At 51.7% G+C, this 27,983-nt stretch overlaps 2 protein-coding genes across 2 annotated transcripts in view; both read left to right on the forward strand.

Annotated features, from left to right (window-relative positions):
* Positions 1 to 4,274: 4,274 nt before the first annotated feature.
* Positions 4,275 to 9,559, forward strand: MFSD5 (major facilitator superfamily domain containing 5). Its single transcript, XM_065576607.1, is given in 5 exon segments — positions 4,275 to 4,473; positions 5,630 to 5,808; positions 7,572 to 8,027; positions 8,029 to 8,338; positions 8,341 to 9,559. Coding segments are annotated over 3 exon segments (1,356 nt in total). The 5' UTR covers positions 4,275 to 4,473; positions 5,630 to 5,808; positions 7,572 to 7,619; the 3' UTR covers positions 8,979 to 9,559.
* Positions 9,560 to 17,702: 8,143 nt separating this feature from the next.
* Positions 17,703 to 27,983, forward strand: part of ESPL1 (extra spindle pole bodies like 1, separase) — a 28,424-nt gene continuing 18,143 nt past the window's right edge. Inside the window, exons 1-9 of the mRNA XM_008169576.4 lie at positions 17,703 to 17,859; positions 19,482 to 19,574; positions 19,997 to 21,112; positions 21,999 to 22,103; positions 23,159 to 23,279; positions 24,937 to 25,073; positions 25,420 to 25,613; positions 26,669 to 26,911; positions 27,671 to 27,815. Coding sequence (XP_008167798.2) covers positions 17,722 to 17,859; positions 19,482 to 19,574; positions 19,997 to 21,112; positions 21,999 to 22,103; positions 23,159 to 23,279; positions 24,937 to 25,073; positions 25,420 to 25,613; positions 26,669 to 26,911; positions 27,671 to 27,815 — 2,292 coding nt within the window. The 5' untranslated portion in view covers positions 17,703 to 17,721. The remainder of the gene's footprint in view (positions 17,860 to 19,481; positions 19,575 to 19,996; positions 21,113 to 21,998; positions 22,104 to 23,158; positions 23,280 to 24,936; positions 25,074 to 25,419; positions 25,614 to 26,668; positions 26,912 to 27,670; positions 27,816 to 27,983) is intronic.

The following is a 27,983-nucleotide window of genomic DNA, read 5'->3' on the forward strand; positions in this document are numbered from 1 at the left end:
TCTTCCTTGCACTAGGTGCTGTCCATCCATAGCGCTCCAAGTCTCCAGCTCCTGGAGTCATGGGAATCTATGACAATTTCCATTTTTAATTTTTCAGAGTTTCTAGCTCTTGTGGTTGGGGCAAACATAACCTCCTAAGGGTCTGAACGCCTTCCTGGTGGGGGCCTTATTATATTCCCATGTACACAGGTGTAAATCTGGAGTCACTCCAGATATTCACTGTGGCCGTTCAGATTAGCATCTGGTTTAGGATGCAATTTTATCCTGTCGGGGTGATTTCTCTTTTCTTCCTTCTGTTCATTCCCTTACTGATTGGCCCACAGAGCCACCTACTGGATGACTTGCTATCAATCTATCCTCATGCGCCCCCTCCTATCTAGCTAGCCTAAGTCATATATCATAATCATGGTATGGTATCTAAGCACATCAATTATTCACTTTTGGGCTCAGTCTCTCTCTGTTCCAGGGGGACAGAGTGAAGTGAGTGAACCCCGTTTTAAGAAAAGGCAATCGATTGTGCAGCAGTGTGAATCTGGAGTAACTCTGTCAGTGTGGCCAACCCCAACCATTCAAGCATCAAGGGTCCAGCCCTCCCAAAACCATGCAATTGGCTTAAAATTCCTGAGGTTTTAAAAATACAATAATTTGGGGATCCTTTAGTTACTTTCCGTTTTTTTAGTCTTCAGGGATCACGTTTTCCAGCTTTTCTCCTCAGCCACAAGGGAAAGACACCTAAGCTAGTACATCCATTTATTACATTTTTAAAAGCCTTCCCGATCCATCGCTAGCTTTGAGTGCTCAGTAGATGACCTTCCACTGATCTGCTGCACACCATCCATCCATCACCTCCTGGTCGTCCCCTACTACACTGACCTTCCACCATTCTTTCCATAATAATTTTCTCAAGGTTATTCCCATCTCTATGCCTCAGGTGACCACAGTACATAAGTTTACATCCGTTGATTTCTGACATCTGGGGCTGCTTCTCTCCAATAATATTTCCAACATAGGCATTTGCCCTTTTTTTTTTTCATCCAAGGGGGAGGGATAGTTCAGTGGTTTGAGCATTGGCCTGCTAAACCCAGGGTTGTGAGTTCAATCCTTGAGGGGGCCATTTAGGGATCCGGGGCAAAAATCTGTCTGGGGATTGGTCCTGCTTTGAGCAGGGGGTTGGACTAGATGACTTCCTGAGGTACCTTCCAACTCTGATATTCTATGATTCAATGAAAAGTCTTTGCCAGCACCACATTTCAAAAGCTTCAATTGTCTTCTGCCCATAGGGTGACCAGATAGCAAGTGTGAAAAATCGGGATGTGGTTGGGGGCGGGTAATAGGCACCTATATAAGAAAAAGCCCCAAATATCAGGACTGTCCCTATAAAATAGAGACACCTGGCCAGCAGCACTAACTTCCCATGATTCACATCCAGAAATTGCTCTGAAAAAATTAGGCTTTTTGCCAGTTGCACCTTCCCACATTTTGAGATGTAACAGTTTTTCCATACTTTCTTAAGGGAGGCCACAGCTGAGCGAGCCATCCTCAGTTATTGATCTTACATGGTAAATTTGTAATGATGTAGGGGTGACCTAGCGATTGGCCAGAGGACTGGCTGAAGGGACTTTTTCTGCCTTTAGGGAGAAATAACAGAGTGTAGTAACTATTGTACCATCCTCACATCGCATGCGAGCAAAGTTCTGCTCTGTGTAATCCAGTGTCACATGAAATGAAGGATAGGAGCAAAACTACCACCCCAACAAGTTGGTTCCAGAGAAGGCTGAGACACATGTGACCAAATCGCAAATATCTGTCACATCATTGAAAAATGCAGAGTGCATTCATCCATTAGTCATGTGTTTCATTGACTCCCCAGAAGTGTTAGCTAGTGTCCAACACCTCCATCTTTGGAGGACACTGGCAGACATGGGGATTCCAAAGCCTCTCATTGAACTCATCACAAGTTTCTATCACCAACAGGCCAAAGTGCAACCAGCAGGTTTTCCACCGGGTGCGGGTGAGACAAGGGTGTATTTTGTTCCTAAGACCCTTTAACATATATGCAGAATTTATGAGGATAGAAACTTACTTTTTTTTTTAAATGAAGGCTGAGATTCTCTTGTATTCGCGTGACTTCAGGAGCTGGGGCTTTAAGAAAACACGCCAACTCACAAGAGTTGGTAACACTGCCATGAAGTCAGTGGAGTTACACTAGTATCAAACCAGTGTTGGTGTAAACAGAATCAGGAGCAGAGATGGGTCAAAACCAGAGCCTCAAAGCTGGATCCCTCTGAATTTTGAGGGAAGGGGTACCAATTCCAATCCCTTCATCTGACCTCACCTTCGTGGCTTTGGTCCCAGGATGGGAATACTCCCAGTGCAGGAGCAATCTAGGACTGGTGTTGGCCGCCCTCCTTTGCAAGCTAGAATCCCGGAGGCACAAGGGTGGTGAAATTCACCGTGTTACCCCTTCACTGCCAGGCCCGAACCTCCCATGCCACACAGCAGAGGATCCAACCCTCCCATTCTGCAAAGTCTCTTTGTCCAACACCCAGTCTGGGACCCTCCGTTCCAAAAGCCTGAAACCTTCACTGTCCTACTGTAGTGTCACGGCTCATTCTGCTGAGGAGGAAAACCAGCTGGTTTGGGAACATCTGCTCAGCTGTGAATGTTGCCCAGGAAGTAATTATCTGGTGAGAGATCGTAAGCCCTGGTGGAGCCCACCTTGCAGACAAACGCAGCAGCAATAGAGCCACTGACCCACACAGCCAAATTCTGCTCTCACACTGGCGTAAATCTAGGTTAACTGGGCAAATCCAGGCTCACAATGAGGCATGCAAGGAGCCTCTGCTCCCTGGAAACATGCCCCTTAATCTCTTTAGCAGGTTTTAGCCCAGTTTGGCGTGCCACTGCTGCCCACGTACTAAAATGGGTTGCTCTCTCCCATTTCTTGTGATCCTTAATGACATCTCATTTCCTGGCTCCAAATGCTGGAGCATGATGCCACACCTGCCCTTTGAGTTGCCGCATTTGACCCCAGGGCAAAGAGACAGGCAGCCCCAATGGAGCTGGAGACAAGTGCCCTGGCACCCAGCAGCCAAATGGAGCTGTGCTGGGGGGAAAGTGCTTCTGAAGAACAAAGAGGAAAGACACTGTATGGTCCAGCAGCACAGCAGAGCAGGGATGGTGGGCCACTGGGTTCGATGTTCACCGTCTGTATCACGGCCGAGCTGTTTGGATCCGAGGAGTCTGTGCTGCTCCCAGGGGAAAGGAATCAATGGGACACTATTTTAGCTACATTTTTTAAATCAATTTCTTTACAAACGTGCTGGGTGAAGCCCTGGGGTCATACAGGGATCCTGATCTCTGCAGCACTAGGCTAGCAGGGGCTGGGAGTGCTGTGGAAATGATACCTTCAGCCCCAGGAAGAGCAAGGGGCAGGCCTGGTGGTAGGCTGGGGAAGGATGAATGACGAGGTCCAGTGGTTATTATGGGACTAGCCCTGGTGATTCGGGTTTAAGTTCTGGCTGTGTCGCTCACTGGCTTCCTGAGCGACCTTGGGCAACTGACACAGCGCTTGTCTCTATGACCATGTACTGCGCGGCAAGCTGAGGTATAACTCTACAGATCTCTAGTCTTTAGCTTCTCTGTGCCTCAGTGTCCCATCTTTAAAATGGGGGTAATAATACTTCTCAATCTCATGGAGGGGGCGAGGTGGTTGTGAAGATAAATCCATTCATGAAGGCGCATCTTCCTGCTGACAAAATGCCGGCCTTGTTGCTACGCCTGAGTGGGGTGACGCCATGACTCCAGGAGGCTGCGTGCTGTGAGGGGAGGTGGTGCTTTGTCCCCCAGCCACTTATATGCAACACACTGGCATTTTAAGGCCTCCCAGCCCTGCCACGTCACCGGGCTGCATCACATGGCCACATTTTTATGGGGTCCTCGCTGGGCCAGGTCACCCCATTTCGGCGTCACATGACCACAGCGGTGGTGCCAGATCTGCACCCCACTTTGCCCCCGCCCCCAGGGTCCTGTGGCCGTGTTTGGACCAGGGCACGCAGTGATGTCACGCACCAGCAGCACCAGGGTGACACTAGGATGTCGTGCGCCGTCACCACGGCGACGCGAGGATGTCATGAGCCATCACCATGGCAACGCTAGGCTGGCCTCATGGGACCAACCCCCCCACTCAGGCCCTGCGGGGGGCGGGGGCTCCTTGGGGAGGGGTCACGGAGGAGGTGCAAGGTCACAGCGCGGGAGCCGGGCGGAAGCAGCAATGCTCTGCGATGCTCGCCCTGTGGGCGGGGCCAAAGCGTCTCCCCCATCACGTGACCGCCCTCCAGTATGGCGGCGCCCTGGGCTGCCTCGCACGAAGGCCGGCGGGGTGTCGCGGAAGCGGGTCGGTCGGGGCGGGGTGCGTGTGAATGAGGCGGGCGGGCGCTAGCGAGGAGCCCCCCCTCCGAGCGACTGGGGCAGGTGAGGGACTGAGCGGGGAGCTGGACGCAGGAGAGACTGTGGGGAGGGGCTCGGAGCCCCTGGGAGGAGGGGGGCCTCGGCGAGAAGTGGGGGGCTCTAGGGGGGAGGCTCTGCGAGGAGGGGGGGAGCTGGAGGGGGGAGGGGAAGACTGGGAGGCATGGGGAGCTGGAGGGGGTTCTGGGGGGAGGGCTCTACGAGGAGTGGGGGGGCTGGAGGAGGTTGTGGGGGGGGGAGGCTCTGCGAGGAGGAGGCTCGGGGGGGAGGATATGCGAGGAGTGAGGGGCTGGAGGAGGTCTCTGGGAGGAGTGGGGGGCTGGAGGCATGGGGAGCTGGAGGGGGTTCTGGGGGGAGGCTCTACGAGGAGTGGGGGGCTGGAGGAGGTTGTGGGGGGGAGGCTCTGCGAGGAGGAGGCTCGGGGGGGAGGATATGCGAGGAGTGAGGGGCTGGAGGAGGTCCCTGGGAGGAGTGGGGGGCTGGAGGCAGGGAGGAGAAGACTGGGAGGCATGGGGAGCTGGATCTGTGGGAGACTGGGGGGGCTGGAGGGAGCTCTATGGAAGAGGGGGAGGCGCGAGTGGGTGCTCTCAGGGAAGAGGGAGGCTGAGGCTTTGGGGGGAGTGGGGGATTCGAGAGGGAGCGGAGCTGGGTGTACTTTTTGTGGGGGAATGGAGAGTTAGTTGGGGGTTCTGAGATGAGTCCTTGTGGGGGAGGCTGGGAGTGGAGGGGTTGGAATGGGAGGGATATGCTGTGAGGAGTCCTGGGGGTCCCTCTGAGCTGGGTGGAGCTGCCTGCCAATGGGGGCTGTGGCCCCCAAGTGCTCTTGATGGGGTTGAGGCCATAACTCCACATGGTTCCCCGGCTCAGCTTTGCCCTTTTCCCAGGGAGGCGTGGGGAGATGCTGAGGTGACTCATCTCCCTTCCCAACCCCGGATGTAAAGTGCTCTCTTCTGTTCAAATGTTTCCTGATGCTAACAGGGCTGCTCTTGCCACTTTGACCATGTTTTCAGCAGACTGTGTTTCTATTCTAGTGAGTTTCTCCAGAGCACAGGAGTCAATGTGGTGATGATTACTGAACACACTGGCCCCCTAGCAACTGTACTAAGAGCAATCTCAAGCTCTTTCACATTTGATCTGTCCTCTGGCTTATCTTTGAGCTCAGGTGGGAGAGTGTTGGTCAGAGGAAAGCTTTGATGTCCTGTATGAATTTGCAGCAGGTTCTCAGACCAGAGCACAGACGTCATCATCACAAGTTGCAGGTCTCAGCCTGTAGGCTTAAAATTGAACAGAGTATGCAGACTAACCTGCTCTTTCGCTCCTTCAACAGAAGAATCCCTTCAGGTCAGTTGGAGGAACGTGGGCAGGGGAACGCGGGTGATGCTGGCTCTGCCCCAACCTACGCTGTTCTCCCTCTATGATTAAACAGGACTTTTGCCTCCAGAGTTTTCAGTCTGGCACCTTTCACCATTGCTTTACCAAAAAAAAAAAAAAAGTCTCTTTAAAGAGCTACAAAGAAATTCAATGAGAGCATTTGAAGCGCGGTTTAGAATAACGTGAAGGAATGCAGATGCAAGGGGGGGGCTTTATCGTGCCATACTCAGATTAAAGGAGTGGATGGTTCCAGGCACTTTCTGGCAATCTTGTAACGTACAGGAGACCTAAAGGAAGCCACTCTATGGTAATCTCTGTGAGGGTTGGCTGTGAAACTGGTGCTAGTTTTTCTTTAAAAATGTGCCAAGTTGAGAGTTAAAATCTCTGATTTAAGTGTCCCCAGTAGATCTTTCTTTCAGGAACACAGCCGTAGAGATACAAATATCACACAGCAGATCACATGCTTTTTTTTTTTCTTTTTTTCCTCACTGTAACTGTTATCCTCCCATATGACTTGAGGCTAGGAAAACAGGATGTGATTTTTCCTGGCATTGATTTGTGGCATTAGCTACTCTGTCCAGAAGTCTGTTGGTACCAAATCCTTTACCTCCATTCACAGTGAAGAAGTATCAAAGATCATTAAACCAATTGTACTATCTGTGGCCTTGTCTTCACTACCGTATGTTATTGTGTTACTACATAATTCCGTAGAGTCAAGTTAGCTGACAGCATACGTCCCATGATTTTGTGATCAGTGTAGATAAGGACAAGTTGGAGTCAGTGTTGTTGCTAGATGAGGTTAAACCCCAGGGGTACAATGGGGGGGAAGGCCTTTATCACACAGGGTAAGAAGGATGATCTAGTCATGTGTGGTGAGGACACTGGACTGGGATTCAGGAGACCTGCTTCAGTTCCAGCTCAGACACAGACTTCTCGTGTGACCTTGGGCAAGTCACTTAACTTACATCAAAGAGATCTGATCTGCTGTTGGGATTTGAGGTCCCTTATCGAGAGAGGGATGGCAGAATACAGCAAGTTCAGATGATGGTTCACATTTTGAATATTTGCAAATATGTGGTTGAAGGGAGGCAGATGAAACAGCCAAAGGGAATCCTAGGAATTACCCCTGTAGGATGGTCTAAAAGCCTAAATCACCTAGTCAATATCTCTCAGTCCTTAGCTGATGCAGGATAGCTCCCTGCAATGTATTCATCGGTGTTTTATCCTGTCCAGTTCTAAACATACTAAGCAATGGGGCTTCCAGTACTTCCCTTGGGGAGACTCTTCCACAGCCTGAGAGATCGCAGTCCCAGAAAGGTTTCCCTAATTCTCAGCCCAAGTTTCCCTTTGCTTAGCATCATCCCATGACTCCTAATTATACACCTCTTCCCCTCCCCTTGGGCCAGCCTGAATGAATGTTCCCTGGCTGCACTTCCAATCATATGTCTCATCTACCCTGTGGGACTTGGGGGTCAAGTGGGAAGTTTCAGAGGGAGGCCACATGCCCAGCTAAGAACAGAAGGACCATAGCGCTCTAGGAAGGAGGGAGTATCCCATGGGGCAGGACCACCTCCCATGTGCATGGGAGCCTGAGGTTAATCTCCAAGCAAAGCCTGTTTGACAGCCGTGCAAACTGCTATGAGCTCAGGACTGCTGCCCCTGCTGACGGTCATAAATCCAGTAAAGGTGGCTCTCCCATCTGGGTCTCACTGCATGTTTTTCTCTACTCACAGGTGCTTTGGAGTAGACCCCAGGGGATGCACATGATGTTTTGAGGCACCATGCTATTCACTGCATATGTCGCCTTTGCTGTCCTGCTGGCAATATGCATGGGTTTGGAGTTCTCTGCCTGCCGCGCCAAGCTCACTGGCAGCGCCTGTACCAACCCTGCCTTCCTGCGGTTCCAGCTGGACTATTACCAAGTGTATTTCCTGGCTCTGGCGGCTGACTGGCTACAGGGCCCCTACCTCTATAAACTCTACCAGCACTATCACTTCCTGGAAGGCCAGATCGCCATAATTTATGTCTGCGGCTTTGCCTCCAGTGTGCTCTTTGGACTGGTCTCCACTTCCTTGGTTGACTGGCTGGGCCGCAAGAAATCCTGCATCCTCTTCTCCCTGACCTACTCGGTCTGCTGCCTCACCAAGCTCTCTTGGGATTACTTTGTGCTGGTAGTGGGGAGGATATTAGGGGGGGTTGTCCACAGCCCTGCTGTTCTCTGCCTTCGAGGCGTGGTACGTGCATGAGCATGTGGAACGGCATGACTTCCCGGCAGAGTGGATCCCGGCCACCTTCTCGAGGGCTGCCTTCTGGAACAATGTCATTGCGATTGGAGCGGGGGTGACGGCCAACTTCTTCGCTGAGTGGTTGGGCTTGGGCCCCGTGGCCCCATTCATGGTCTCCATCCCCTTCCTCATGCTGACGGGCATCTTCGCCATGAAGAACTGGGATGAGAACTATGGCAAGAAGCGGGCACTGTCCAAGACTTGCGTCGATGGTTTAAGTGTCTCCTGTCTGACCGGCGTGTCCTGCTCTTGGGCACTATCCAGGCCTTGTTTGAAAGCGTCATCTACATCTTCATCTTCCTCTGGACGCCCGTCCTCGATCCCCACAACCCACCTCTGGGCATTGTCTTCTCCAGCTTCATGGCTGCCAGCATGGTGGGGTCATCGCTGTACCGTATTGCCACCTCCAAGAGGTACCACCTCCAGCCCATGCATATCCTCTCTCTCTCTGTCTTGATGGTATTCTTCTCCCTCTTCATGCTGACTTTCTCCACCAACCCTGGGCAGGAGAACCCTTCTGAGTCCTTCCTGGCCTTTTTGCTGATTGAACTCTCCTGTGGGCTGTATTTCCCTGCCATGGGCTTCCTCCGGCGGAAGGTGATCCCAGAGAAGGACCAGGTGGGCGTGATGAACTGGTTCCGCATCCCCCTGAACCTGCTGGCTTGCCTTGGCATGCTCATCCTCCATGACAGCGACTACAAGACGGGTACCAGGAACATGTTCACCATATGCTCCATCATGATGGTGATGGCGTTGCTGGCCGTTGTTAGCCTCTTCACCGTGGTCCGGAACAACGCAGAGCTCAGGGTGCCTAGCCCACAGGGGCAGAATGAGCTGTCCTCCCCGGAACTCTGATCACGTGCCTGGCACAACTGCCCTTCCCCCCCGCCCCCCCCCCCCCGGTACAGTCTCCAAAAGCTTAACACTTCAAATACCATGACTCTGGGCTAGAGGGGAGGACTCTGTAAGTGAGAGAGAGACTGTGGAAAAGACAGCTGCTTTGAGGACTGGTCTTTGGGTATTGGGGCCGGTCCTGTATGTTTTAACTTTCACTTGGGGAAAAACGTATGGTTTCAAACAAAACTTGTATAAATTATAAGCAGCCTGGCGAGCCCCCAACAAGTATTGTTTGTTCCTTCCCACCCTGGAGTGCCTGCATCCAAAACTTCCTAACCCGGGCCTTCAAACCCTGGGAGCCCCCCACATCCTCTGTTCTGTAGCTGCCACATTTGGAGGTGGCGGGAAGAGGCCAGGTGGTGGGAGCACATGTCACAGTTGCTTGGCTCCTAGCTTTTGCGGGGGGGGGAGAACAAGGAAAGAGACTCTCTTCAAATGTTGGAGGTATTGACCCCAGTTACTGCATGAGCCAAACTCCAAACACCTTCATTCTATTTTTTTTTTATAAAAAAGAAATAAAACTCTTTCCTCAGAGAAAAGCTCTCCCGTGATTTTATTCCTTCGTGTCCTGAACAGAACAGAAATTTAATTATTCTTAAGGTGGTTGGTTCAAGGGCTGCAGATCCACCTTTGCTTCACTTGGACTTGTTGGGGCCAGGAGATGACTCTGGGGGGGCTGCTATTGATTAGGATTTTAATTCAGGCAGATATTAACCCTCCTTTCCCAACACCCTGTTAGACAGGAATTGAGAACTGAGTTTGCCAATGCCTAAGCTCTGTATGCAGCTGGTTGTCATGGAGTACCTGATTCAGGAGGCATCTGGCTCTCTGCCACAGCATGAATATTGAACAGACAATTCCTCTCAGCAACTGCAACCTCAAGCCCAATCTGGAGTTCTGAGCACGCTACATCTTAGAACAGTGTGTGACTAGTGTGGTGGCATGGTTGTCTCTAAACATGCCTGGGTTCCCACAGAATGTGATTAATACTTGGTTAGGAGCCACGGCAGCTGACGACAATGAGTTGCCCTCGCCAGTCATGCCAGGCGTATACTTGTCTTCCTGTATCCAGTTCAGTAGTTTCAGGTGAAACTAGTTTGGCCAGTCTTCCATGGCCAAGTGTGTTGCCCTACGGGTTGCTGTGCTGCTCTTTGCCCGTCCTCTGGGCACTCTACCCCCTTCTGCGTTAGTTTGGGATAGATGCCCAGCTATTCCCAGAATGCGCTAATGCAAATAGGCTTTGGCAGGGTGGAAGGTGTGGCCACCTAAATAGGGTTGAAAGTATGTTGGGGACATGGGGGGGGGAAGAAAGATGCCAGGACCCCCAATTAAACCATGTTTGTAAGTGGGCTGGAGGAGTGTCGGGAACTGATTACAGAAACATGACGGTACTCAGGGCCTTACGGGTGCAGCGTGCTGGTCCATGTTAGTTAAAGGGGCACTGTAGCCTTGGGTCTATCAAAAGGAAAAACTGAAGCCTTGCTCCAGCAGCTTGCTTTCCCCTATAGAGAGCGCCCCCTTCCTGTTTCATGGTGAGTGACAAGTTAATGCTCTGTGTCACCCTGAAGTGCTGTGCACAGAACGACTCTTGCTAATTTAAAACTCCCATTGCAGCTCCCCCTACTGGGATGCCTCAGCGTGCGCTCTTCTTCAGCGCCCCCCTGCCTCTGAAGGCGACCCCTGTAGGATGAAGGGGAAGGGTGGTTAGGACACTAGCCTGGGATTTGAGACCTGAGTTCAGTTCCCTGCTATGTCTCCCTGTGAGACCTTGGGCAACTCTTAGTCTCTCTGTTCCACAGTTGCCGACCTGTGGAATGGGGATAAGAGCCCTGCCCTGCCTCACAGGGGGATTGGGACGGGTCCTGGATCCCCAGCAGCTGTGCTATGCTGCAGTGTTTAAACAGTCCCTTGGAGGAGCCCCTTCAGTTGGCCAGACCCCCAAGGGGTCCCATTCTTCCTTAAGGATCGGCCATGTGGCCTCAACACATCTGTGACTGAGCCCCGGGGCTCCAGCACCCTTGCTTCATACCATGACCTCTGCCCAGCAAGAATGACATAGACTCCCGCTCAGAGACTTGTCCGCTCTTCAGGGACCAAGGCACCTCAGCAAGGATTTGCAGTGATGCCAGGCAGCCTTTTCAGAACAGAGCCGGGTTTGTTAGTCACCTGGAACACGGCGTCGGGAAGTCCCTAGGTTGAGAGAGAGAAATAAAGGCTAAAACGGAGTCCATTCTGCCCAAGCCAGCATGCCACACGGGCAAGCTGCTGCAGACTCCATTTTGTCTCTCTCCTCTTTGTCAGTGCAAAGGGAGAGCTCTCACCATCTCAGCCATTACACCCGCCATCTGATGTCTTCTGGGCCATTGTTCTTGAGTTGGGACCTTTGCTCTGCTTCCCTGCCACGAGCTGGGGGGAAATCTCCTTTTTGGTATGAACATCCTGGCTTGTCGGTGGTGGTGACCCCAAGCATTCAAAAATCGTGAGGTAGGCCCCCCAAAAGTATGACTGGCTTAAAAATCTTGAGATTTAAAAAATAATAAATACATTGTGTGCTCTCTTTTCATTTGCTTTCTGGGTTTCTGAGCTTTTAGGTCACCCCTGGGGTCACATTTTCAGGCTTTTCACTGCACTCATGGAGGCCAGAAACTCACTTTGTATTGTGAGTGTGCAACGTGGGGATCTGGCAGGGTTGTAAACCGGCTAATGCCCTTAGTTATGTTAACACCGCCACCTTAGATTATTAAAAAAAATGGATAATTTTAGAAATCCAAACTACTTGACACTTTTAACGTTCTTTGTTTAGTTTCTGCACGTTACTTAGCAGGACCACTCTGTGAAAAGTCAGCTTCACTTCCTGATTCTAAGAGGGCCAGATTTTCTACAAAACTCAGCGGTGTTCATCCTTTCCCCTTGCAGTAGCATCTGGGTACTGAGCACTTTGGAAAATCAAGGCACCACTCTGTATTCCCACTGTACACTTTGGTGTAGACACTACTGTGACGTTCCCCTTTGGAGTTATCTGGACCAGTGATCTGCTAGACCTCTCCAATCCTTGATTCTGGGAGCCACCCTTACCCTGCTCTGCTGTGAGAACCCCCACTCCTGTCCTGGGCTGTTCACGCACAGCCTCTGGCATGTCAGCTGCTCCCAGCTACTTGCAAGCAAATGACACTAGCCAATATCTCCGGTCCCAGACACAATCCTAGGAACCTCCCTCTTGCACTGTGCAGTAATGCCCGCTGGACGCTGCAAGCTTATGTAAGTTTGTCAATTTAACAAAGAAATTGATATGTACCATGCTTGTTATCCTAAGGCGAGCCTCCAACTCACTGCAAACTAAACGCACTGCTTCAGGTAGAATAAACAAACAGATTTATTAGCTACAAAGATAGATTTTAAGTGATTATAAGTCAAAGCATAACAAGTCCGATTTGGTCAAATGAAATGAAAGCAAAACACATTCTAAGCTGCTCTTAGCACTTTCAATGTCCTTCTAAACTTAGGTTTCAGAGTAGCAGCCGTGTTAGTCTGTATCCGCAAAAAGAACTGGAGTACTTGTGGCACCTTAGAGACTAACAAATTTATTTGAGCATAAGCTTTCGTGGGCTACAGCCCACTTCTTCGGATGCATAGATGCTTCTCACCACAGGCTGGCTTCTCAGTCAGGCTTTCCCGTCTGATCAGTGGTGGTGTCTGTAGATGTGTGTGGAAGAGAGAGAGCATGGCAAAAAGTCTCTCCCTTTGATCATGTCCTTTCTTTCCTCTTGGCTTCCCCCTCTCCCCCCGCCTTCAGAGTCAGGTGAGCATTATCTCATCGCAGTCCCAAACTGCCCAAAGGACGGGGGTGACTCCCTTGAGGGTCTAACAGATTCTTTTGTTGCTGCCTAAAACAGGGTCCATTGTTACTGTGAGGCTGGGCTGGGTTTGTCCTATCCATGCCCTAATGAGGTGTGAACTGCCTCTCTGTTCTTGGTGAGTTTTTGCATGGGCTTGCTTTAAGCCATAAGGATACATTTTCAGCCTCATAACTATATACATTAAATTAATACCCATAACCTTACTATAACATTACTGTAACAATTGCTATAACATCACTGTAGCAGGTACAGAGAGTCACAATTACCTACGCCGAATATTGTGAGACTCATGATAAAACTGTGAAAGTTGACACTGGATTCTACATTAGTCCTTACGTCTCCCTGGTAATTGTTGTGGTTTTACACTCTCTCTGTCTTTGAAAATGTGCTTTCTCTCTGCTGCTTTGCTGTATGAAAGACCCACACAACCAAGAAGGAAAATTGACTTTTCAGAAGAGTGAAACTGACTCACAAAGAGCTGTCAAATGCACAACACCCCTCCAGTCACTGTTATTACCGTTTGTATTATGGGAGCGCTCCAGGACTGAGACCCCATTATGTTAGCAGATGGTCAACATATAAGAAGACAGTCCCTGCCCCTGAGAATTCACAATCACAATGTAAAAAGACAAGACATCTGGATAATGGGGGAAAGGGTTAATCCAGGCAAACCCAATGATCAGAGTGATGATGCAAACAGAGCTCATATAATAACATCCTCATGAGCTCTACCCATCCTCCCAATACAGTTTAAAATGTGGACATTCTGAATGATTTAGGTCCCAGATAGGGAAAAAAAATGGTGGGTGTGATGCTGTATGGAATCTGGGGGACACTTTAGGATATTATGACTATGAATATTGTAAAATTGCAATGAGTTGTGCCAGATATGCCATGTAAGATATCTGCAAAAATGTTATCATTTGCCTAATATGATCATCTCATTTATGTGTTTGTATCACCTTTGTATTTGGGGTTATAGATATGTATGTATGTCTGTGTGAGAGACTGCCCCCCTTAGGATGCCACCTGATGTGCCGAGATACTACTGAGCCTGTCTGTTATGCCAGCCTGGGTACCCTTTTTACCTGTCTTGCTGAGCCAGGCTATTCTATTAAGTCTCCTTCAGCACACACACCGGCAGGGCCACACCAAACTGCAGAACGAAACAGAGACTGAGATCAGTTCTGTGAAGGCTCAGCTTAAGGGACTTGCCCCCAGCACTCAGGTGTCCACCTCTCTTGTGGTGCAGACCCAAAGATATATTATGAAATCTGCCTCCTCCCTCAATGTGGAGGAAGGTATGCACAACCTCTTATCTCCCCAGTTGTGAATTGTATAACCGGGGTTATATTATAAACAAGAAAAAAGTTTATTAACTACAACAAGTGAATTTTAAGTGACTCTAAGGGATAACAGACAGAACAAAGCACATTACTGAGCAAATAAACTTAAATATGCAAACTAAACTCAATGTACTTAAGAAACAGATTACAAGATGTAATTTCTCACCCTAGATATTGTCACAGGTAGATTACAGAAAGTCTTGAAAGATAGCTGCACTGGCCTGCAGCTGGAGATTTCAGGTATTTCCACTCACAGATTGGACGCCCTCCCAGCCTGGGTTCAATCCTTCTCCCCTCAGTTCAATTCTTGCTTCCAGTCTGTGAGTGGAAATGCCTTAATTATATCTAGGGTGAAAAATTACACTTTGTAATCTGTTTCTTAAGTATATTCAGCTTAGCTTGGGCCTCTGCCTGACACCCGGGCCTGAAAGCAAACCAGCCACCAGGTCAACCGGGGGCAGGAGAGAAGTCAGTGTCTGAGCAGTTATCCCAAGTATTAGCTGTCAGGAATTTGCAGCAAAGCAACAACTGACCCCTCTCTAGAAAGCATAAGGAGGGGTGTCCAAGAGGCAACTCTAAGGGGGGGGGGGGTTGAAGAGGATGGGAAACTATATTGAGAGGCTCCTGCGGGAAAGAACAGTGGCCCTGGGCACCCCTATAAGCAGTTGGTTGTACCCAGCCAGCACCGGGGTGTGTGTGTGTGAAATAATGCTGGTAGAGCATGAAGGTCCATTGGTGGTCACTTGGGGGTACAGAGGACGTATGACAGGCTTAGAAGGAATTTCTACTGGCCAGGAATACAGAATGATGTGAGAGATTATTGCAGGTCTTGTGCGGTGTGTGTCAGGAGAGAAAAAAACCTGTAGGACTCCAAGAGCTCCCCAGCATCCCTTACATTCCTGAGGGTGATAATGGACACTGTGGGTGCGATGCCGCACCCCACTCGTAGGGGGAACGAGTATATCTTAGTGGTGGTGGATTTTTCCACTAGATACCCTGAGGCAGCTGCTCTGTCTGATATAGAAGCTGAGACAGTGGCAGGAACTCTGCTCACTATAGTCAGAAGAGTTGGCTTCCCTAAGGAGATTTTGTCTGATCGGGGGGCAAACGTTGCAGTTATTCAACGAGCTATGGAAGGTATGTGGCGTGACGGCCCCCTATCGCCCCCAGACCAATGGGTTGGTGGAAAGGTTCAATGGGACCCTAAAATCCATGCTGGGAATATATGCCAAGAAAAGAGGCCAAAGTTGTGACGATTAATTGCCGTTCCTGATGTAGGCTTACAGGGAGGTACCCCAAGAGTCCATGGAATTTTCTCTCTTTGACCTTCTATATGGAAGAAAAGTGAGGGGTGTGACGGGTTGGATCACAGAAACCCCCTTGGGAGCTGCCACCAGATGTGCAAAGACTACCCCTGCTTCTGTTTTCCCTGCCAGCTCAGGACTCCAGCACCCTGTCTTGCTGAGCCAGACACTCCTGTTTGGCTCCAGACACAGACCCAGGGTCTGAATCACTTGTCCCAAAGCTGCAAGTTTACCTGAAAACAGCTCGCAGTAGCGTGCTTGTCTTTAGCACTCAGATGCCCAACTCCCAATGGGGTCTAAACCCAGATAAATCCGTTTTACCCTGCATAAAGTTTATGCAGGGCAAACTCATAAATTGTTCGCCCTCTATAACACTGATAGAGAGATATGCACAGTTGTTTGCTCCCCCAGGTATTAATACATACTCTGAGTGAATTACTAAATAGAAAGTGATTTTATTAAATACAGACAGTAGGATTTAAGTGGTTCAAAGTAGTAACAGACAGAACAAAGTAAGTCACCAAGCAAAATAAAATAAAATGCGCAAATCTATGTCTAATCAAACTAAATACAGATAATCTCACCCTCAGAGATGTTTCAGTAAGTTTTCCTCAGACTGGACACCTTCCAGGCCTGGGCACAATTCTTTCCCCTGGTACAGCTCTTGTTGCAGCTCAGGTGGTAGCTAGGGGATTCTTCATGATGGCTTCTCTTCTCCCTCTCTGTTCTCTTCCCCCCTTTATATATCTTTTGCATAAGGCGGGAACTCTTTGTCTCTCTGGGTTTCCACCCCCCCCCCTCACTGGAAAAGCACCAGGTTAAAGATGGATTCCAGTTCAGGTGACATGATCACATGTCACTGCAAGACTTCATTACTCACTTGCCAGCACACACATATACAGGAAGACTCACAGGTAAATACAGCCATCTGCAGACAATGGGAGTCATCAAGATTCCAAACCATCATTAATGGTCCACACTTTACACAATTACAATAGGCCCTCAGAGTTACATTTTATATTTCTAGTTTTAGATACAAGAGTGGTACATTTATACAAATCAGATGATCACACTCAGTAGATTATAAGCTTTGTAATGATACCTTACAAGAGACCTTTTGCGTGAGGCATATCCCAGTTACTTACATTCACTTATTACCGTATTTTCTCTAAAACCATCTCAGTTACATTATATTGACTTATTATCAAGTTTTTATAAAACCATATAGACTGCACAACGTCACAAGGGGACCCTTCACTTTCATTAAAGACACATGGAAAGGGTGCCCAGACTGGCATAACAGGCAGGCTCAGTGGTATCTCAGCATATCAGGCGGCATCCAAAGGGGGGCAAACCGTCACTGTCTGTATTACAAAACTTGTGCTATTCTTCTGGGTGACACCCCCGGACAGTGTGGCATCAGCACTGCCTAGCCTGCTTGATGGCCCATTAAGGACCATGAGCTATACAACTGACCCATTGAGAGAAAGCAAGGGATACATCTTATGACTCAACAAGGCATATGCAGGGGTATGCCCTGATCTTGGCATTTCCAGTGGGGGCTGCCCCAGGCATCCCGGTCACAGTGGGGAGAATGGGACTAGGAACAGGGGGGAATTTGATGGAGGAGGGAATGGGTGTGTGTGCACAGATCCTCTGGCATGGGGTAATGGAGGGATCACAGTGCCCCTGGCACAGGGAGGAGGGTTTGGAGTTGTACAGAGCCCCTGGCATGGGGGAAAGGGGAAATGTGGGACATACAGAGCACAGGGCACAATGTGGAGAGAATCCCTGAAGTAGAAGGGGTTGGGAGATTGGCAGGCAGGGAGTTTATGGGGGCCGGAGGGAGGGATGCAAGGAACCCCATCCCCATGTGTGCAATCAACTCGGCTTGCAGGAGTGACAACTGTGTCCCCTCTAGTGCTAGGTGTTAAATATGGACCGTTCCCTGCAGCTCCTATCCCAAGCATAGCAGAGATTTGGGGTGGGGAGGGGATACATTGCACACTCAGGTTTGCACAGTGGTGGGCCCGGCTGATGGTGCTGGTGCACACGATGAATTTGCGCACTCGGGCTGGCAGGATCCTCGCTTTGCACGGGGCACACACTGGAAGGAGTTTAATTGCAAAACGCAACCCCACCACCCCGCACTGCTAACTCTCAGCCAGAGCGACTCCGAACTACAATCCCCAGCATGCAGCGAGGCAGGAAGGGGCGGGGCCCGGAGCGCCGCGGGCTGCTGATTGGCTGGGGCGGAGATTTGAACCGGCCCGGGCGCGGGGGGAGGGAGACGGCTTCGGTTGCTGTTACCCCCAAGCCCTCCTGGCTCGCTGTGAGTAGGGGGGGGGCTTGTGGGCAGGGACTCTAGAGGGGGGGCTTGTGGGGGACAGCGGGCGCTGGGGGGAACCTTAGGGGCTGGGGGAAGGGGTTGGCTGGAGGGGCTGGGAGGAGCCCCGGGGTAGGGAAGGAAGGAACAGGGAACTGGCTGGAGACTGGGGAAGGGGTTGGGGGGAGGGGGTATTGGGGTAGGTAGGAGGGGGGCTGGCGACTGGGGGAGCGGGCAATGGGGTAGGTAGGAGGGGGGCTGGCGACTGGGGGAGGGGGCAATGGGGGTAGGTAGGAGGGGGGCTGGCGACTGGGGGAGGGGGCAATGGGGGTAGGTAGGAGGGGGGCTGGCGACTGGGGGAGGGGGCAATGGGGGTAGGTAGGAGGGGGGCTGGCGACTGGGGGAGCGGGCAATGGGGGTAGGTGGGAGGGGGCAATGGGGGTAGGTAGGAGGGGGGCTGGGGAAGGGGTTGGGGGAGGGAGTATTCGGGGTAGGTAGGAGGGGGGCTGGAGACTGGGGGAGGGGGCAATGGGGGTAGGTAGGAGGGGGGCTGGCGACTGGGGGAGCGGGCAATGGGGGTAGGTAGGAGGGGGGCTGGCGACTGGGGGCGGGGGCAATGGGGGTAGGTAGGAGGGGGGCTGGCGACTGGGGGAGGGGGCATTGGGGGTAGGTAGGAGGGGGGCTGGCGACTGGGAGCGAGGGAAAGGATGGGGGGGCTTTGGGAGGCAGCTGTGTAGGAGGGGATCTGAAGGAGCTAGGGCGGGAGGGTCTGAGTATATGGGGGTATTGGGAGAAGGTGTGGGGTGAGGAAGACCCTACTGGCTCTCAGCAGGCAATGCAGAGCCAGACAGGATTTTGCTCTGGCGGTTCTCAAAGTGGGCCGGGACCCCATTTTAATGGGGTTGCCAGGGCTGGCTTAGACTTGCTGTGGCCAAAGCTGAAGCCTGAGGACTTCAGCCCTGAGTGTCAGGACTTGGGTTACAGCCTCCCTGTCTGGGTCTGAAGCCCTTTTGGCTTTCCTGGTGAGGCCCAGGCTTTGCCCCCCTCCCCCGGACGGCAGGGCTCAGGCAAGCTTAGGCTTTGGTTCCCCCTCCTGGGGTTGTGCAGTAATTTTTGTTGCCAGAAGGAGGTCTTGGTGCAATGAAGTTTGAGAACCCCTGAGCCAGGCTGTTGGTGGGTTAACAAGGGTCAGTCACGAGGGCTAGTTGAGAAGGATCTCCCTGGGCCCACTCGTAAATGAGTCCCAGGCGAACTAGGGTGATGGTGGAGAGGTGGGAGCAGGATGGTACTTGGCAGGGTCAATGAAACGGCCTGATGAGACGAGCATCGTCCTTCAACACTACAGAAGTTCTGATCTAGCTTGCTGTGTACTGTGGTGTGGGAAGATGGGAGGGCAGTGAGGGATAATAACCTCTGAGTATAGAGAATGGGGTTGGATGTATTGTTTTCACCCACATAAGGCCAGCATAGGAGACCTGGAGAGGTTCTCTGTGCAATGGGTCTTTACACACACTTGCGTTTACAGAATTAAGTGGCTCACAGAGTTCAAGGCCAGAAAGCATCACTAGATCCTTTAGAGAATGCCATCCATTTACTCCAGTATTATGGTTCATTCTTCCTTGCTACAGGCCAGAAGTAGGATGAAGCGCCTAAAAGGAACTGATTTTATGGCACGAATCAGCAATTGGGAGGAGACGCGGATACTGCTGTTGGAATTGAAGGTGGGACTGCAAGAGACAACCTCTGAAACCTCTCTGTGGGAGAAGTGGACGTCTAGCTGTCCTCTGGGTTGGACCCTTAGTGAGAAGTGTGGGCAGGGAAAAAGTTTGGCATTAACTACCAGAAACAGAGGGAGCGTTGTACATGGGTGCACAGTTGAGGAACGGGGCGTGTTGTAGGAGTGCTTAGAGGTCACAGCGGGGGACTGGGGGATCAGGACTCATGGGTGCTATCCCAGCTCCACTGCTGACTCAGTGTGACTTCTCCATGGAAGCTGCTTTCCTTCTGTGCCCCAGACTCTCCATCTGAAGCACAGGACCAATATTGTCCTGGGAGGGGGTTGGGAGGCCTAATATGAAAATCCTCTGAGATCCTCCGATAAAAGGTGTGTATCGGTTGCACTAACCATCTTGTTTCCTTTCAGGAAAGTCTTGCCTGTGCCCCAGAAGACCCAGCCAGCACAAGCAAGCTCTCCTGGCAGAGCACGGCGTGTGATAAAATCCTTCGGGCTTGCATCCACTGGCTGGGACTAGACAGGAGCTGCCTGGCACACTTTGAAAGCCTCTTGGACCTGGCTGAGCTGGCATGCCAGGGTTATATAGCAGCCGGCCCCCAGCATGTTCCCCTTTACCTGGAGAAAATCCTCTACCACCTGCTGAGGAACGTTGCCACCCAGGGAGCCTATGATGCCTGCTTAAGGTTTGCTGAGCTGCTCTATGCCAACCTGGCAAGGTGCCGGCCCCCAGAGGTGCCCACTGAAGACTTTGAGGCCATTGCCAAGAGCAGCTTTAGCGTGCTGTGGAAGGGTGCGGATGCCCTTGCTAAATTGGGCCAGGCACCAAGGGAAAGCAGGGTGGTGCTTTCAGGCCGGCTGCAGGCCGTGCGCTTTCTGGTCTTTCTGGAGGAAGACTGCTCAGCCCAGCTGCCCCTGGAGCCCCCGTTCTTTACCTCCCAAGTCGCTCGTCAAGCTGCAGCTGCTGCTGTGATGTTTGAGGCCCAAAGGACCCCCCTGAGCAAAGAAGATGCCTGCTTCTTCAGCGAGCAGCTTGCTCGCCACCTGATCGCAGCCCTACTGGATGGGAGGAGTGCAGTGGAGCCCTTGCCCCTGCAGCGGTCCCTATGCCTGTTCGAGCTCACCTTGGAGCGATGCCGGCGTCTCTGCAAGAGCAGCTGCTTTGGGGAAGGCAAAGAAGCGATAGACCAAGCCCAGGGCTACCTAGAAGGAGCTGGTGACATCAGGAGGGGCTTTGCTGCTGCTCTGGGTCTCCTTCGTGCCGGAGTCCAGCTGAACCAGGTGTTAGCACTGGGTGAGAGTCAGGCTGGGCTGCCCCTCTCCCAAGCTGCTGCAGCTCTGAGCTGTGCGACTGGAGTCCCCGAGCCCCTGCCCAGGGTGCTGGGTGAAAGCTGCCAGTTCATTGTCTCCTCCCTAAATGGGTACATGAAGAAGAGCAAGCGGAGGCTGTTCAGCCTGGAGGACATCCTTGGCCTTTCCACTTTCATGGAGGGTTATTCCTGGCTTCTCCGTAGACTGCTGGATAGCGTGAGTAAAGCTTGTGATTTAGGGCTTCCCCTAGGTGGGGTGGGGCCTGAGACACACAGTGTTGTGCTAGGGCTTTGTACACAGCCCGGGAGTGCAGCAAAGGATCAGACCCATTGGCAGCTGGGATCTTTCGAGCTCCAGGGCTCTAAAGCCCAGTCTGGCAGTAGGCTGGGGATTGCATGTGGCTGAGGTGCCACTTCGGCAGTACACCAGCTTTGCACTGCAGAAAGGAAGCGTGCTCTCTGGGTAAGTCTACGCTGCAGCCGGAGGTTTAAGTTTGAGCTCAGGTAGACGTACCTGCACTAGCTTTGATTGAACTAGTGTGCACTAAAAATAGTAGTGTAGCCACAGCCGAGCTGCCTCGGCACAATCCCGCCTGAGACCCTAAGAAGTACGTACGTGAGCTGCTAATGTCTGCTGCTGCCCATACTGCGGCAACGCTGTCTTTAATGTGGTAGCTCCATCCAAGCTAGCGCGGGTTGGTCTCCCCAAGATGGAAATTGCATCTCCAGTTGCAGTGTAGATGACTCCTCTGTCTGGGAATCATGTGGCCTTCCAAAATCTAACCTGCTAGGGTGCACAGGTGTGTCTCCACCTGATAAAGGGGTTCTCCTGACAAATGCAAGCTTCCCTTCTCCGTGAGCTAGCTGAGGTCTAATAAGGATGCATCACAGGTGAGTGCGGTGGGCCTACATCCACATACTAGCCAGTTGCTGCTGCTATTGGGTAGCTCATCTGTCTGCCAATTAAATGACCGTGCAACCTTTTGTATTGTTTCAATGGGGCCTGATCCATGTGTGCTGAGCTGGTCCGGACGCTCCTTGGGGATGCCAACGTGAGTGCTCCATGCTGATCTGGCTATTGCATTTTTGTGTTCCCTCTTCAGATTCCTCCTGACAACATGAAACCGCAGCAAGCCGTGAAACAGCTACACTATCACAGCCTGCAGCTCTACACTACAGTGGCATATGATGCCTTCCTGGGTTCCCAGGTACTGGCAGTGGAGGGAATAGCATATGTGACTAGGAACTGGGAGTGGGCAAGGGAGATCTCCAAGAAGCATGGGTGCAAGAAACCATTACGCTTCTCATTGCTGGACTGGTCCCAATTTGAGGCCACTGGACTCCCATGTGGGGCCTGGTTCACTGAGGTCCTGGCTCAGCAGGGCTCTGAGTGCTGTAATTGCAACAACACTCCCCCTCTCTGAAATTGCTGTGTCTCATCCAGCCTACCCCAGAACAATATGATGGGGATGCCTTATGCAGCCTTCCTTTGTTAGAAGGTCTCAGATTAGACTGGGCTGAACGTGCCACAGAGCATCACTGAACGGCCAGCAGGTCCGCGGGAGAAGTCCTCTAGGAGCCATGGTACTTGCAGGTTGCTATTAGCATAAACTACATTTATTACTCCAGTGTTCCCTCTTGCCAGTTGCTTTCTGCTCCCACCCAAATGAAGGAAGTGTGGTCCCGTGGTTAGTGTTGGGAAATCTGGCTTCTGTTCCTGAATCTGCCCTTGACTCCCTGTAAACCCTCAGCCAGTGACTCTGGGCTGCACCATCAGAGTGGCCTAGTGGCTAGGGCAGTGGACTGGGACTCAGGAGACCTGGGTGCAATTCCTGACTGTCACCGCTTTGCTGGGTGACCTTGGGCAAGTCACTCTGCCTCCCTGTGCTTTAGTTTTTCCAGCTACAAAATGGAGATATTTACCTTTGTAAAGTGCTGTGAGATCTACAAGTGAGACGTATTCTGCAAGAGCTAGGTGGTGATGTTCCTCTATGTGGTGACAAACTTTTAACCAGTATTTTGAGAGACCAGTACGTGGCAAGTCAGTTACCACAATGGCCACTCTATAGCGCTAACCAGCAATAGCCACTCCAGGTGTGGTGGTGACCCTCTGAGCATAGCTGGCAGATAAAGGCTGTGCAACAGTGGAAGAATGCTGCTTCATGCTCTTAATCCCTGATTATTTCTTTCCCGTGCAACTGCTCAAATGTCCTAGCACTCCTGCTGCATCGCCCTTGCTCCCCAAACCTCTGACTTTCCACAGGTGGCAGGGGCGGCTGGACTGGAGCAGCTGGTGGGCTCTTGCCAAAGTGTCATTACCTGGATGCTTGATGCACTAGAGGGGCTCTCTGAACAAGACCAGGTGGAATACCTTGATGTCACAGGTCAGTCCCTGAGCCTCTGAGCAGGGTCCCGCTCCATCGTGGGTTACAAGGCTTACTGTCTGTGGGGAGGGAATGGCCTCCCCAATGTTTAACTGTTCTGTGTTGCTCTGGGAGAAGATCTGGTCCGTTACCCTGAATGCAAAACAAAACTCAGCATGAAAAAAGTTGCAATATTCACTAACGCCCCACAAAAATCCTAAGCACCACAGGGCTGCCAGGAAGAGAAACTGACCGCTTCCGCCACTGAGATCCCTCTGCCAGATCTGACTGAGACCTTTCCCTTCTAGGCAGGGAAGCATTGCTATCGCTCTGGTGCTCCTCCCTATCCTGCAAAAGCTCTAACCTGTAGTAGCCGGAACAGGCGTGGCTTGTGACCAGATGGCCCTGGTTCTTTGGATTACAGAGTCCTTCCCAGAGTAACCACGCTGCTGCTGGACTGGAGCTAACTACAGAATGTGGTATTGCAAAGTCTTGCCACTTGATGATGCTAAGACTCCCATGTGAACGGAACAAGAGCATCATGATTGATGCTGCTACTCCTGTCTCTTGCCCCAAACCCCTCCGAAGTTCTGCTTCTTGGCTCCTGTTTGTCCTGGTAATCACTGCTACTAGAGAGCAGTGGCTCCACTGCAGTGTCTTTCCTGATGAGACCCTAAAGAAAATGTTCTTCCTAGACCCCGTGAACCATCCTTTTCCTCCCACCTCCATATCCCTATCAACTGTTCTGTTCAAATCATCTGCCACTAGACCTTCCTCCTCTTCCCCCTGACTCAGTCCCAGGCAGTGCTTGTCCTACTTCTGCATCTGACTCTTCCCACTTATCCTCTTCCTTAAATCTGCACTGCAGGGAAATGACTGAGCATCTTGTGGCCCAAAGAGCAGCGAAGGATCAGAGAGTGTGGGCTTGAGACCTCACAAAGCCCACCCTGGGATTGAAGGGGCTGGGGTGTTACTGATATCCAGTATCCATTGGAGGAATCGATATCCATGCCTTGCACATTGCAAGTCCTAGGATTAGGGGATGGTCAAACGGGAATGGGGGGAGAGGGGCCCCAGAATGGTGACGTGAGGCTGGAGGCTTTTATACAGCCCTTCTAGTCTAGAGGGGATGGTCTCCTACCTTAACTCAACTCCTGGGGCCTCATCCTGTCACTTGTGCAAATCTCCAGCAATTCAGCTGAAGTTAGCGGAGTGGCACCTGGGTAAGTGAGGAGATTTGGATGCACCAGTTTGGTACTGACCGGTGGGTCTCCTCCTGTCAGTGTTTACACTTCCTCTGTAGACTGATGCTTTCTTCCGATGGGATTGCTGTGGGGAGTTTGCAACCGTAGCTCTCTAACAGAAGGTGCCCAAGGCAAACCCTTCCTTTTGAGACCAAATATGTTGCCTCCATGACATGCTCGCCTTGCCAGAGTATCGGGGACAGTGTACGTGGTTACACATGGCTGGCACTAGGCCAGTGAGATTCTTGATGCTCTACTGGAAAATCCAGATCTCTCCATACAAGCTCTTTGCCATAGATTCTCTTGCAAGGGTATTGGTATCAAGGCTTTCAGAATGAGGGCGGTGGGCCCCCATCCTCCATAGGGGAGCGGAGAGTAATGTAATATCGTAGTGAGGCAGCCTTTAATATTCATGCTTTTGTTTGCTGTGGCAGCCTCGTGTGCATTCAAGCTGGCCTATGGCTTCTACAGCCAGAAGCTGTATGTGGAGGCCAGCTCAGTGACTGAGGTGTTCTGCCGGAAGCTGGGGATGGCAGAGTCCTGTAAATATCCAGAGATGTCCACAGAAAGGGTGAGTAGCCGTCTAAGATTCTGGGTAGCTCCCTGGGGACTTGGGGGTCTGGTGTAAGGGAGCCATGCGCTTGAGTCCCTGGGCTATAGGAACCAGACTTCCATGAAGGCAACATACTCCAGCCCTGAGTGTTGTAAGGCACTTCCTCTCCGTCCTCTAGCTGATGTGGAGTTCTGATAGTCCCTCCACCAGGATGGGGGCTGCAACGTGGGGCTTGGGCCTCTAGGGCCCTGGAAACGGGGAAGCTTTTGCCGATGGTGCCTCCTTGCAGGGGTTAGGTGGAAGTGAATCTTGTTCATCCTATTGCAAACTGCTCCTTCAAGTCATGCTCTCTGTCTCTCTGCAGTTGCACAAATGCTTTAAGCTGCAGGTGGAAAGCTACAGGAAGCTGTGCAGGTTTGAGAAGGGCCTTGAGTCTGTGGCACTCTGGCTGGCTGCACTGCATAGCAAGATCACGGAGCAGATGGCAGAGCCAGTGTTGCTCTGGGTCAGAGTCAAAATGGACGCAACAAAAAATGGAGATGAAGACTTGAGACTAAAGTAAGGAAGGGGATAAATCGGGGGTGGGAGCATTTGGCCTGTCATTTCATGGAACATGGGACTGGGAGTCCAGATTCCTGGGGTCTATCCTGGTTTGGCCACTCATCTTGTGGCCAGTCTGCTCCCTGCCTCAGTTTCCCTATCTGTAAAATGGAGGGATATTTCTCTCAGTACCCCAAGACAGATCTGTTGTCACACACAACCTGGTCACTATCCTAGCATAGACACAGCTGTGTAACTAATGATTAGGGCCCTACCAAATTCACAGTCCGTTTTGGTCAATTTCACGGCCATAGGATTTTTAAAATCACTAATTTCATGATTTCAGCTATTTAAATCTGAAATTTCATGGAGTTGTAATACTAGGGGTCCTGACCCAAAAAGGAGTTGGGGGGCGGGGGGGTCACAAGGTTATTGTGGTGGGATTGCGGTACTGCTACCCTTACTTCTGCACGGCTGCTGGCAACGGCGCTGCCTTCAGAGCTGGGCAGCTGGAAAGCGGTGGCTGCTGGCTGGGAGCCCAGCTCTGAAGACAGAGCTGCCGCCAGCAGCAGCGCAGAAGTAAGGATGGCGTGGGATGGTATTGCCACACTTACTTCTGCACTGCTGCTGGTGGTGCTGCCCTCAGAGCTGGGTGCCCGGCCAACACCTGCTGCTCTCTGGCCGCCCAGCTCTGAAGGCAGTGCAGAACTAAGGGTGGCAATACTGTGACCCCCCTAAAATAACCTTGCGCCCCCTACAACTCCCTTTTGGGTCAGGCCCCCCCATATGAGAAACACTGGTCTCACTTTATACTATACAGATTTCATTGGCAAAAGCACACACAAGACCAGATTTCATGGCCGTGAATTTGGTAGGGCCCTACTAATGATCAAAGCTACTGAAATACCTAAAGACTAACCTGACGCTTGCCAGAAGAAATGCTACCTTGGCTAGAAAGCTGGGGTCTGTGCTGTAGTGCACAGCTAGGGGTGGGGCTATCCGGAGTCCTAGCAGCCATCTTGAGTGGCCCACCTCCAAGTGCTGCTCCTGTCTGACCTGCATGTTTGCTGCAGGACTCTGAAGGAGGGCTTGGAGGGGCATGGCCTGGATGTAGGGACCCTGGTGTCTGTGCTCTCTGAAGAACTGAAAGCCTACAAGGCTACACGGGCCGACACGGGGCAGGAGCGCTTCAACGTGATCTGCGACCTGCTGGAGATCTGCTCAGAGGAGAGCGGACGCGAGCATGAGCGGGCGGTGAACCTGGTGGAGCTGGCCCAGGTGCTGTGTTATCACGACTACACGGAGCAGACTGCCTGGTGAGTGGCGGGTGGGGTGGGCCTCATCACCCTTCCATCTGCCTGTTCCTCTGCTACCCGCTTCCTGCAGCGGTTCTGATTGGCCGCCCTTCCCCCAGGAGGCAGCCACATGGGGAAAGCCGCTAGTTGTGGGGGTTCCCCAGCAGTACTGAAAACGTGGGGGCCCCTTAGTGATCCGGCTTGTGTCTTACAAAAGTTGTTTCCAGGTCTCCAGCCCCTTGCAACCTGGCACCCTGTAAGCACTGGGGATTGCTCCTGGCATGTGCAGGGCAGGAGATGTCTCCGTTACACTAATAGTCCTATAGGAGAGCTACTGAATAAAAGGGGCCATGTCTTTTCTATTGTGCCTACCATCAGGGAGGTTCATGTTCCGCTGCCCTACAGGGGCGTTCCTCTAGAAGACTAGAGGTGCTAAGGCTACAGGACTGTTGGGCTGCCCCTCATGTGAACTATTGTGGGGTTTGGCCCCACATGACTCCTCTTCCCCGGTTTGAATCTCATGGTGCCAGATGATAGCCCTGGGGACTGAAGGTCTCTCTGTACAGTACATGCCTTATGGAGATAGTAGTGGTGAGAAAAGGGACTGGAATATGGGAGACCTGGGTTCTGTACCCAGCTCTGTCGCTTAATTGCTGACCTCTGCCCATTTCCCTTCTCTAAAATGAGGATGATATTTTCCCACCTTTTTGTGAAGTACTGTGAGATCCTTGGGGGTGAGATGCTGTTAGTCTGGCTTATAACCAGTCTCCTCTCCTGCAGCTCCTCCCTGGACTCCGTACGGGAGGCCCTGCGACTGTTGGACTCTGTCCCTGTTAATGCTGAGAACCAGGAGCAGCTCCTGGATGACAAAGCACAGGCCATGCTCTGGCTCTACATCTGCACCCTCGAATCCAAAATGCAGGAGGTAGGTGGCGGCAGCAGTATGATGCAGTGCTAGTGATTCTGATCAAACCTCACTGCCGCATGGGAGGTCTAAGCTCTGGAGCCACCTCGGCATTGTAGTGGGGTGAGGACAGGGTTCTGGGTGGCAAGGGTAGGTGAGAGGCTGCGGCACAGCAGTCATGGTGCTGTC

The sequence above is a fragment of the Chrysemys picta genome, chromosome 22, assembly GCF_011386835.1.
Source record: "Chrysemys picta bellii isolate R12L10 chromosome 22, ASM1138683v2, whole genome shotgun sequence".
NCBI classification, from domain to species: domain Eukaryota; kingdom Metazoa; phylum Chordata; order Testudines; family Emydidae; genus Chrysemys; species Chrysemys picta.